At 39.5% G+C, this 12,699-nt stretch overlaps 1 protein-coding gene across 2 annotated transcripts in view; it reads left to right on the top strand.

Moving 5' to 3' along the window:
• PTPRB (protein tyrosine phosphatase receptor type B) overlaps positions 1–12,699 on the top strand; it is a 63,923-nt gene that overhangs the window by 16,949 nt on the left and 34,275 nt on the right. For both annotated transcript variants that reach the window (XM_035334957.1, XM_035334949.1), the window contains 4 exons: positions 7,921–8,199; positions 8,594–8,851; positions 10,438–10,701; positions 12,187–12,456. In XM_035334957.1, coding sequence (XP_035190848.1) covers positions 7,921–8,199; positions 8,594–8,851; positions 10,438–10,701; positions 12,187–12,456 — 1,071 coding nt within the window. The remainder of the gene's footprint in view (positions 1–7,920; positions 8,200–8,593; positions 8,852–10,437; positions 10,702–12,186; positions 12,457–12,699) is intronic.

The following is a 12,699-nucleotide window of genomic DNA, read 5'->3' as shown; positions in this document are numbered from 1 at the left end:
AGTTGTAATAATGAACACTTGAGATGAGGTAGAGGAGAAGATAGCACCTTAGAACACATTTTGAATTAATGCATGGTCATTTAGACAGTAGTTTGTATATGCCATTTATGAACTATTGGTACATAGATTTTTGCAGGACTGTAAGATAATAAAAGTGAATGAAGCAACTACTGATTGGAGTCATGTTAGTCATTGGAGCTCATGTCAGTGAAAAGACTGATTAAAGTACAAGTTGACATACTGCAAATTAGTTGACAATACTTGAATCGTGGTTTGTGCTTCAGTTTTGGATAGCAGAGATCAGTCAAAGGCAAGAAATAAGAATAGAGGAGCTTTGGAGGTTTGCTTCAAAGACAGCTAGCCAGATTGGTCTGTGGTTCCGTACTTTCCTTGATTCACATCTCTTGCATTGCTTGATAGTATTTAAAATACACAGGTAGCTCTATAATATGACTTTTTTTTTTTTCTTTTTTTTTTTTTAATAAAGAATATATAGGGTTTGTTATGCCTCTCAGCAACTGTGTTGTATTGTTGATTCCATGCATTTAAATGCAGAATGCGGTCCAGCCCCTTGTTCCTCTGTATGTTTCCACTAGGGGCAGCATTTTAAACCATTTTTTTTGGAAACTCTCTTCACCTGTTCCTTTGTAACATCGCGTCAGTAGTTTTGCTTTATGATCTACAGAAAGTGTCTGTAGGTGTATGTTCCTGGAAACTATCTGGTGAATACGGAAGTATGAACAATATTTTCAGACATATTGTAAACAGAATTTCCACTGATTGGATGGTAGCGGAACTGAGCTATCGTGAGCCATCTAAAAATACAATGTCTGACCTTGCTACTTGGTGAGGTTCCCTTCCTGAGCAGCATGTCTTAAGAAAGATGGGATAAGCTGTTCTTTGGAGGTGCCCAGTTTTTTCTGCCGACTGGGCAAGGAGCCTAGGTTAGACTAGGCACCTGCAGTTTAGATGGTTGAAGTTAAGTGAGAGGAATCCTATCTCACATTTACTTTTGCAAAACGAGCTTTTGATCATCTGTATTGACGTGATACAAAAAATCTACACAAATAACTTCATATATTCACATTTCATTCAGAAGCTTTAACATTTTCCTCACATTCATTCCCATTAAAATTTTCATGTGCTTATGTCTGTTGGAAGTTCAGTTTTTCATCGCATTTCTTATATAAAGTGCTGGGTCATCTAAACACATAAAATCCAAAATATTTTGTCAAATTGTGAGTGCTATCTGTTCTGATTAAGGACTTAACGGTGAAAGTGATGAATAATGCATATGAACATGCATACTGTGTAATTGCTGTTAAAATGTAAATGTTTGGAGAGAACCAAATCCTTTACTGAATTTGGCCTTTTGTGTCTTTAATTTTACATTGTAATGTGTTGTCATAACTATGATTTTGTCTGTGCTGTGTACAAGTTTGATATTCCAATAGAGCGAGTGCACAGCTTGCCAGACTCCATAAACTCTTACATAATACCTGAGCGAATCTTTGAGTAGAGAAGCAGCTTCTGTTTAATTTAGGGATACGTATCTCTGAAAACTAGTAAGGTAGGAATAGTGATGCTGTAAACCATGCTAGCCCACCAAGATGGAGTCTGTTACATCTATTTACTCAAGAAATTTTGACCTACAAATTACCAACCTAAAATGTTGAATATTTAATCCTCTCAAGGAGACCTAAAACTGATACTCAAAAATGATGGCAAATGCAATCACATACGCATTGTATAGGCCAGGAATACACAGACATGCAAACACGCATGTTGGCCGTTGTGCTATTTTGGTAGAATAGGAAATGAAGAAAAGGCTGATAATGCTATTTATCACCTCTGAGCTACAGTTAGATTTTCCACTGGAAACCTGAGATTACAGATGTTAGTGGGCACGAGTCTGGATATTTAGTTTATTTTAGGTTAATATTTACCATTTGTTATGCTTTTAGTGTGCATATTTATATGGATGTATAAAATATCTCTATGTATCTATAAAATCATGTAACTAGTCAACATGCTTGGCATTCTAACATTGGAACAACGCATGCACCTGTTGATCCTTTCTTGTCTCTTTTTTGATCTCAGTAAAACTTTCTGTGACTAAGCTACTACTGTATGACAAAAAAAAATGTAGATTTGTATCTTTATTGATTTCAGAGAAAACACTTTTAAGTCCTCAATTTTCCAAATGTAGGTGCGTCAGCATAACTCTATTTCAGTAGTGTATTTTCAGTGAATGATTAGATATTTTAAAGTAAATTTCCAGTTAAAAACAGTAGCATATGAACAGATTCTAATTTACGGTTAAATTTATGAATTTCAATTCAGAAGTAAAACTGGTCTTGAGAGCCATGGAAAAACAGCTTGAGAATTCCCTTGGTTTCAAATAAATCTTCTAAGATAGGCTTAGAAATGCGATTTTCAACATTGTTTTCTAGGAAAGTGTTGCAATGATATATTTTATTACTGCTTGATCCAACCTACCTGCACTGAGAGAACTAACAGATAAATAAAATTTTACCAGAAAAATTGCTAAGTATTTGAAAGAAAAGAGGTAAATAATTTTATCATCTAAGACACAGACTGGCAGAGTATTTTTCCATTGCACCACACAACTGTAAGTGCCAGAAGCGTGGCTTGGCCATGTGTTTGCTCCTGTAAATTTCAAATTGTTTGGGATAAATCTGATTTATTAGCCATCTGTAAGAACAACTAGTGTGACGTGGCTCCAACTATAGTCTGTATAATCCTATAATCCATGATCATGTAATAATTACGATCATTGTCTCAAATGCAGAGTATAAAAAGAAAATAAATGACAATGTAGATTGTGCTAAAGATTTTCTGTTGCATATCATCCCAAAGAAATGGGTATTCGTACTTTAAAAGGGTGAAATCAAACCCTTTGACTTAATTTTCAGAAGAGTCCTTGTGAAGTAGGCCATTTTCACTGTTTTACGAAAAGGGAAAACGAAGAAAAACCAAATGATTTGGTAGGAGGAGAGCTGAGGCTGAAGTCAGAATTCCCAGTCCTCAGACTGTATTTGGGGGACTGTATGAAACTGTATTTATCGTTTCTATAGAATACATTTATCGCACCTGTGCGTACTAAACAGATTCTCCCAAAAGTCAAAATGAAGATGCAGTATAATTAAAGCAACACAAAGCCTCCTGGAAGAGAAGACCAGGAGACATTAATTCATACAGTATCAAATGGTATATAAATATCTTAGAAAATATTTTATTTCTGTGATATATCAGTATTGTATTGTTGCCAGCAGAGACTTGTGTAACAATGTAAATGGCTTTTTAAGTGTTTGTTTCCATCCAGGGCTCTTTCAGCCCAGGCACTTCCCAATCTCATTGTTCCTTTGTTCTAACGGATGTACAGAGCACTGAGTGTTTTGTTTTCTGGACCAGATAGATTAGATAAAGTCAGAATTTCTGAACTTCACCTTCTAGGCACGCAATACTTTCTTTGCTTAATGCACCTTGGAAGACAGATTGCCCAGGATAGTATAAGCACTTCCAAAGATGTAGGAGGTGTCTTCTTTTGTGGAATTTGACAAATAACGTGGATTACAACTTTGATTACTTTTGCAGGACTAATGAAGAGTCAGCCTTATTCTAACTTTGTCAGACGGAGGGTTGAACTTGACAGTTGTCGTGACTGTTCACTGGGTATTAGTCTAATTAAAACTGTTTCAGCTGTCTGTGCATCTGACCATATATAGTGCTGAAATTCACTTCTGACTGACAAAGTTTGACCTTTTCTGGTTAGAACAATTGCCTTCAAGGCACAAGTTTATACCCCTGCTATTCACTCTTGCCAGCATAATAGCCTTTAGTGACTTAGTGTATGTTATAGGTGGAGCTGGTACTCGAGCCTATTGTTAAGATTTCCTGATGCTTTTCGTTAAAACCTCCTGTTTCAATTGCTGTAGCTGGGTGAAGTTTTAACTATCTGGCCTGAAGTTTGATGTGTTTGGTCTTTGACTTCAGTGTAATTAATTAATTAATTAATTTTCCAGTTTTAGGCAAAAGTAGCTTGGCCTTAAAGAAAGAGGTCAAGAAAAGAAGAGAATTACTGTTCTTCATTTATTTTATTAGTTTAATTTTCATCCTTAAAAAAAATTTTTTTTGAAGAGCACCAGAGTCTTTGTGGTCCAAAGGAGGAATCTGGATTTGATCAGAAAACTAGGTTCCAGTGGGGGGTGGTATTTTTCCCCTGAAATTCCTGCTATAACTTCTTGACAGGGTGTACCACCAAAACGTGGCACTAGTACATTCTCAGCACAGTTTTGTAGGAAGGAATTAGACCTTTGGAGAAGAACAGTTTAAAAGGCTCCTAGCCCATGATTCCCCTATCACTGTGTTCCTGGGTCTGACTGTGATCTCGTACTCTTTCATCTGCTCATTCAGGGAACAGCACAGCAGCGATTGCATTGGAAAAACAGCCTTATTGTTCTGTTTTTAAGGTACTGCTGACGTGGAGACCTCACTTACCAGCCTGGATCACAGGATCACAGAATAGTTGAGGTTGGAAGGGACCTCTGGAGGTCGTCTGGTCCAACCCGCACATGGTTTAGTGGGGACTGTTAGTGTTAGGTCAGAGGTTGGACTTGATGATCTTGAGGTCTCTTCCAACCTAGAAAATTCTGTGATTCTGTGATTCAAGCAGGTCCACTTAAAGCAAGTTGCCCAATTCTATGTCCAGGTGGCTTTTGAAGATCTCTAAACAAGGAGATTCCACAGCTTCTGTAGGCAGCATGTTCCAGTGCTCATTCACCCACACAGTATAGAAGTGCTTCCTGATGTTTAGATGGAACCTTCTGTGCTCCAGTTTTTGCCCATGCCTCTTGTCCTGGCACTGGGCACCACTGAAAAGAGCCTGGCTCCATCTTCTTTCAACACTCCCTTCAAGTATTTATAGACGTTTATAAGATCCACCCTAAGCTTTCTCTTCTCCAGGCTGAACAGTCCCAGCTCGCAGCCTCTCCTCATGGGAGAGGTTCTCCAGGCCCTTAAATCATCTTGGCGGCCCTGCGTTGGACTCTCTGCAGTAAGTCCATGTCTCTGTTGTACTGGGGATCCCAGAACTGGACACAGTACTCAAGGTGCAGCCTCACCAACACTGAGAAGAACAAAAGGATCACCTCTCTTGACCTGCTGGCAGTACTTTGCCTAACGCAGCCAAGAATACCATTAACCTTCTTAGTAGCAAGGGCACATTGCTCATTCATTGCTGGTTCAACTTGGTGTCCACCAGGACCCCCAGGTCCTTTTCTGCAAAGCCTCTTTCCAACTGGGTGGTCCCTAGCATGTACCGGGGTTGTTGCTCCCCAAGTGCAGGACTCTGCAATTCTCCTTACTCAGCTTCATGAGATTCTTCTTAGCCCACCTCTCCAGCCTGTTGAGACCTCTCTGGATGGCAGCACAAACCTCCAGTGAATCAGTCACCCCACCTAGTTTTGTGTAATTCACTAATTTTTGAGGATGCACTCTACCCCATCATATAGATGATTAATGGAGATGTTAAACAGGGCTGGACCCAGTATTGACCCCTGGGGTACTCCATTTATCACTGGTCTTCAGCTAGGCTTTGCACCACTGACCACTGCCCTCTGGGGCCCGCCATTCACCTCACTGCTCATCCTGCCCATACTTCAGCAGCTTCTTTATAAGGATCTTAGGGGGAACAGTGTCAAGGCCTTACTGAAGCCCAGGAAGACAATATTTGCTGCTCTCCCCTCATCCATCAGGCTGGTCATGTCATCATAGAAACTTATCAGGTTGGTCAGGTATGACTTAGTGAATCCATGCTGACTGCTTCTGATTTTATTCTCCTTTGTGTGCCTGGAAATGGTTTCCAGGATTAGCTGTTCCATCTCTTTCCCAGGGATTGAGGTGAGGCTAACCAGCCTCAAGTTTCCCAAGTCCTCCTTCTTGCCCTTCTTGAAGTTAGGAGTGACATTTGCTTTCCTCCAGTCTTTAGGCACTTCTCCCAGTTGCCATGATCGACAAAAGATTTTTGAGAGAGGCCTTGCAATCACATCTGCAAACTCTCTCAACACTTGTGGATGCATCCCATCAGGGCCCATGGACTTGTGAATGTCCATTTTGCTCAAGTATTCCCTGACCTAAGCCTCTTTCACCAGGGGGAAGTCTTCCTTGCTGCAGCCTTTCACTCTGGTCTCCGGGACCTGGGATTCCTGGAGGCCAGTCTTGCTGGTAAAGACTGAGGCAAAGAAGGCATTTGGTACCTCGGCCTTTTCACTGTCCTGCGTAACCAGGTCTCCTGTAGCAGGCCTATATTTTCCCTAGTCTTCCTTGTGTCACTGATGTACTTGTGGAAACCCTTCTTATTACCCTTGACATTCCTGGCCAAATTCAATTCCGTTTGGGCTTTGTCTTTCCTAACTCCATCCCTGGATGCTCTGACAACATCTCTGCATTCCTCACAGGCTACCTGTCCTTGCTTCCACCCTCTGTAGTTTCCTTTTTGTGTTTGAGTTCTTGTGTATGGCCAGGAGCTCTTTGTTCATCCGTATATGTCTCATGGCAATGTATCGCTCTTGAGCTTAGAAGGTGGTCCTTGAATATTAACCAGCTTTCCTGGGTCCCTCCTCCCTCCAGGGCCTTATCTCATGGGACTCTACCAAGCAGATCCTTGAAAAAGCCAAAGTCCGCTCTCTTGAAGTCCAGATTTCAAGCTTCTCTTGCACCCTCCTCACTGCCCTAAAGATCTTGATCTCTACATTGAGCTTCTCATTCCCCAGAAACCCCTCCTTGTTGGTCAGATCGAGGCCCAGCACAGCACCTCTCCATGTTGGCTTCTCTGTCACCTGGAGAAGGAAGTTATCTTCACTGCATTCCAGGAGCCTCCTGGATTGTCTGTGCCCTGCTGTGCTGGTCCTCCAATAGATACCAGTGGTTGAAGTCCCTCAAAGGACCAGGGCTTGTGAACATGAGGCTGCTCCTGTCTGTACAGGGCTTCATCTGCTCTGTCTTCCTGGTCAGGTGGCCTGTGGCAGATCCCCACTATAATGGGGGTCTAACTATATAACTATATATATTTGCATGAAGTCTTGTGAGTGATGAAATACACACGGAGAGTACAAACAACCACAGTCTTTTATTTTGGTCATCTTTTGTTTGCTATTTCTTTAGAGTGTATGGTATTTTGCAGGTCATTTTACTTGAGAGCTATTTACTAAAGACCATAATGAACACAAAGAGTTTCTTAGATAAATAGCTCTAATTAAGTTATTAAATTGCTATTAAAATATTTCCTAAAAAGCTTGCCCAATGTACTGTTTGTTTCTTTAATTTGTGTGAACAATACTACACCAGAAGAGAAGCATACTTAATCTGTTTGAAGTGGTTGAAGTTAATATGAAAAACAAAAACTTGTGGCACTTGAAACTGTGTAAATGTTCATGCCCATTAGTGATAAAGTGTTCAGTGTGAGTGCTAGGAAATGAAAGCCACGAGTACCACTGCATCTATAAAGCTATGTTTCACTGAGGCGTTGAGTGTATTTTTTTTGTGTATGTGTTTGATGTTTCTTATTAGTCATTATTGTTCTACTATCATCAGATTTCCAAGGTCACAATTTACATCTACAACTGCAAGTGCTTCACTATAGGGGCGTGTGTATATATGTACACATACACACAGGTAACATTGCTGAATTCTGCAGGACTCTCATGAAGGCAGGTTTCACTGATATGGTGTTTAGAAATGGTAAAGACTTTTTGAAAAAACATTGACAGGATGATGATGAAAAGGGAGAGTTCTAGAATTTTTTGTAATGCTACGTAAAACTTCTTTCAATCCCAATGCAAGAAATACTGGCTTGTTTTCTGTCTTGATTTTTATTATTAATTTATTTTTTAACTACAGATCCCTTACCACCATCTCATTTTGAAATTAGTAAGGAGAAAACTACATTGACAAGCTTACAAGTTCAATGGGACCGTTCCTCAGGAAAGGTGGACTTATACAATCTAGTATTATTTGATCACAATGATACAAAGATACAAGAAGTTTCTGTACCAGGAAGATCTACAAAAACAGAAAGCACTTTCACCAGTTTAATCCCTGGGAATAAATACAATATTGTCCTCACTGCAGTTTCTGGAAATAAAAGTACCCCAGAACTTCACATAAGTGGATCTACTGGTAAGACTTCTTTGACTGTAGTTCATCTAAGTAAAACCACTTACAGTATTTTGCAGTTCTGCACTTTGAAACTAGCAAATATGTATTTCTTCTACCTTGAAATATACATATGTATATATATAAGTATCTATTTATTGTCAACAGATATAAACAGAGCATGGGTGACTAACATAAAGAGTGATTTGCTAAGAATGGAGGAATGTTTTTATGACTAATTTGGCCATAAATCTGAGGTTAGGTTTTCACTAACCCCAAATAAACTCAACATATTTGAAAAGTAAATCTGTGCAAAGTTGCTGTAATTGTGGAGATAACCATTAGGCCTTAAGCATGTGTTTTTTGTTGTTGTTGTTTTATTTTTTTATATTTTTTTTTTATCTTTTTATTCCTACAGTGCCATCTCCTGTGAAGAATATTCAGGTCAATGTCAAGACAGACACTATTCATGTTTCATGGTCTCCTGGCTCTGGGCATGTGGATCTATACAGGCTGGTGTTACTGGATAATCAAGTTCCAGTTCATGAGATTCACCAAGAAGACCCTCCGACTTCTTACACTTTTTCTGGACTTACAGCAGGGCATGTGTATAACCTCTCTGTCGTAACCCAGGCTGCAGGATTGGAGAGCACCAGTTTTCAAATAGTTAGGACAGGTATGATTTCAGAATTTGTCACAACAGAACAAAAAGTCAAGGCTATAATCTAGCAATATTACAGGACATGTTAATGATAAATGGATCATGTTCCAAATGTATCTTCCCAAGTCAGTGTCTGACTTACCCTTGGCAAGTGTTTCTCTCAAAGGGTGTAGAGGGAGTTACAGACACTGTGAGCTAATTTAGCTACCTAAGTTATCATTAAAGCAAAGTTAGCTGCTCAATTAGCTTTTAAGGTAACTGCAGCTAACTTAGCTGCACTGCTTAGTGCAGGCAGCTCCATCAAGCATTTAAAATTGATTAACGATTTGAGCCTAACTCACTGGTATCACAAGTGCCCTATCTGTGAAATAGGTCCATGTGATTGCTATATCAACTTTATCAACTTCCTTGGTGAATTGAGACAGTCTGTAGTCTGGTTCTTTCACAGTATTGAAGAGGGTTTACCTCTATGATTCTTTTTTTTTTTAATTATTTTATATATATATATATATTTTTTTTTTTTCCCAGGACAGACTTTTTTCTCTTGGTTGCAGAATAGCTGCACTTCTGAAAAGGAAGTGGAAAAAAATGTAGAGCAGGTTAAGGAATTTAAAATTGAATGCTTTTTTTTTTTTTTTTTTTTTTTTTTTTCCTCCAAAGAAAAAAAAAAATTAAAAAAACCAGAGTTTTAGAGATCCATTTTTTTTCAGAATGGAGTTCTATGGTCATAGGATGAAAGATAGGATGACATCCTACTAGAGCCCAAAAAGACACATGTAAGCACAAGCAGGGTCTTGTCTCTGCTTTTTTAATTTCTGGGAAATTGTAGGCCCAGTTTTTCTTTCAGAAATCTCAGCATGTATCTATAATTTAATATAACGCGAATGATACTACAGTGTCTGGGACACAGAGATGAGTGCTGTTGTCACCTGGTACAAGTTGTTCTGGGTATTATGCCCTTATTTCATTTTATTTCTTCAGAATTATTTATTTCTTCCTCTTGTGGGGTACAAAAAAAAATAAATCTCACAAGTTTTCTCAATATAAAAGCATTCCATCTAGTTTCTGGCATGATGCTCCATTTCAATACTTGGAGTACCCCTAGCCTGCAAATGAAGATATTAAGAGGTGGCTATACTTTTCTTTTGATGGAGGGTTGGATTAAATGAGTTTTATTCCAATCCCACCTAGACCGATGTAAATTAGGCAGAGCTTCAATGATGCTGTAGTGTTTAGTAAAATCTGTGCAGACATCTCCATTCTTAGGAGCATGTGCCTTGTTCAGTTTACAGTCAAAACAACTAGTGACAGTACAGATGTGGCTCACGGGTTTTCTGTTCTGTGAAGTGAGAGTGGGCAGCATAACAAGTGCCACTTCTGGGCTAGATTACTTAAAGTAGGGCTGAGCTTGCAGGGCTGAGTTCAGCACTGTGCTCAGGCTTTGCTCTTTCCACCACTGATATGCAGTCATTCATACACCATCTTATATAACAAAAAGTAAAACTTCTTATTTAAAAGCAAAACTCACTATTGCAGTTTGGAAGCAGTAGGTCTCTTATGTTCTTTGATTGAAATACTTTATTCTCACTATCTTTTTTTAGCCCCAGCTGAAGTCTTAGATTTGACAGTGACTAACGATGACAGCTTGGATACATTAAACGTTAAATGGAGAAGACCTTCAGGAAACCTCGATTTCTATAATATCACTCTGTCTCATCTTGGATCAGTTAAAGAAGTCAAAACTTTACAGCCAGCGGTCACAGACACTCATTTTGACAAGCTAACTCCAGGACGTCTTTATCAGGTTACTGCCCGCACAATCAGTGGTGAACTGTTTACTGATAAGATGGCAACTGGCAGGACATGTAAGTCTTCTGCTTCAGTAAGAACATTTTAACCAATGCTATTTTTGCCAACACTGGCCTTGTAGAAAATCATTGCAGGAGACAAAGTGATTTGGACTCCAGGCAAAATAAGATAAAGAGCACAGTATCGTTCCGGGAGTACCCCTTCCTGACTCTCTGGCAACGGTTAATCTGGCAGTCAAAAGCAGTTACAGCGTAGTTTGGGAGCAGGAAGCAATAATGCATTTTGGGACCGTATAGTTGGGTGAGTCTGTCACAAAAGTGTTCTATGCTATTCCACTTCTGACAAACTTTATCTTGAATTCAGCTCAGCATAGTATATAAAATGATTTACATTATGGGGACGTCTGTATATAAACAAATTGTTAACGGAGTTTTAAATAATTTTGCAACTTCTAATAATATTACCCCTTGCTCTAGACACAAATCTACGAATAAGAAAAGATTAGGTCTCACCTTTCTTTACTAAGGAAGGCATGTGGCAGTCTGGGTAAAGCTGGGTTATGTTTTATTTATCTTCTTTCTGAAGTATAATTTCGTCTCAGGCAACTCTTGTATGAGTTCGCAACTTGAAAAACCCCGGCATAATTCTCCCACAGCATTACTGGCCACAGAGACATTTCATCTTCTCCACACCAGCTTAACCCAGGTAGAATTTAGATGGGAGAAATATAAAAGTAGTTGAAGAATACATAATAAATTGTTAATAAACTCAGAGCCAACAAATACCAATTGTGTGTATGTATGAGAGAGTATTTATTTTAGAGAATATTTACAATTTGCAATTTAACCCATGTGAAAGGCAGGAATATCCTCGGCATATCTAGCTGCTACCCTCAGTGCAGTATCATGTGACTGGAAGATGTGTGAAAAGCCATAAAGCCATTCAAGTCCAATAAGTACAAAGCAGGACCAGTTTTACACATGTTGGTTTTGATTGCCTAGCTCTACCATTAAAGACCTTTAAGATTACCTTTTCCATTTGAAGGGATAGCTTCAGGTCCTCATTTCAAACTCAGTGCCTTGCATGTGGAAGGGACTAGGACATACAAGGCCTTTGGGGAAGAAGTGCCTTTCTGTTGTTGAGACCATAATTTGACCCACAGTGACTGAAGTTTTGGCCTTAGCTTTGAAAAAATCATTGACAATTTCTAAATGAACTTAATCAACTCCAGAATACAGCTGAGAATCTAACTGAAGCATGCAGGATGCATCCTGGAGCTACACAGGGGAGATTTTCCCTATCCTATGAAGGGTTCCCTATTTCTGATGTCAGAAACCAACAGTGAAAAAGTGAGTGAGTGGTGTGTGGGTAAGAGTAAAATCATCTTCAAAATGAACAACTACAAGCCACCTGATGGTGCTTTAACTGATGCAAGTTCTTCTACAATAGGTATGCTGTGAGGCAGGTTTTGCCAGTGGCCAGGTATGTCTTGCCAGAAATACCCCTCTTCAAAATTACTCTCACAATCTCTTTTATTTCAGTTCCCCAGAAAGTTTCGGAGCTGAAAGCCGGTGGTGGTGGCTGGCTGAGGTCTCTGCGAGTGAACTGGCTGCCCCCTGCGGGAGACTGGGAGAGGTACCGCCTGCTCCTCTGGAACCACTCTGCCCTGGTGCTCAACACCACCCTAGAAAAGGAGGCGACCGAGCACCTCATCCAGGACGTGGGCCTCATTCCAGGCAGGCAGTACGAAGTGGAGGTCGTTGTGGAGAGTGGCGATTTGCAGAGCAAGGCTAGCTGCACAGGGAGAACAGGTGAGCAAGTGTGAAAATACAAAACATGGCTCCGTGGACGATCAGAAAGAAATAGCACTTGGGAATCTACAAATAAATTTCATTTTATTTTGACATTAAAAAAGAGCTCCCTTATAAGCAACAGAAATAGTTATTTTAGCAGTTCTGTGAAAATTATCAGGTGTTATTTTCATGATAAATATCTTAATGAAAGTTTTGGGAATTACATCACCGTTCTGTCATGACTGAGGTATGACATTAGAT

The sequence above is a fragment of the Oxyura jamaicensis genome, chromosome 1, assembly GCF_011077185.1.
Source record: "Oxyura jamaicensis isolate SHBP4307 breed ruddy duck chromosome 1, BPBGC_Ojam_1.0, whole genome shotgun sequence".
NCBI classification, from domain to species: Eukaryota; Metazoa; Chordata; class Aves; order Anseriformes; family Anatidae; genus Oxyura; species Oxyura jamaicensis.
Note: the sequence above shows the minus strand (reverse complement) of the source record. Positions and strands in the feature narration are given on the sequence as shown.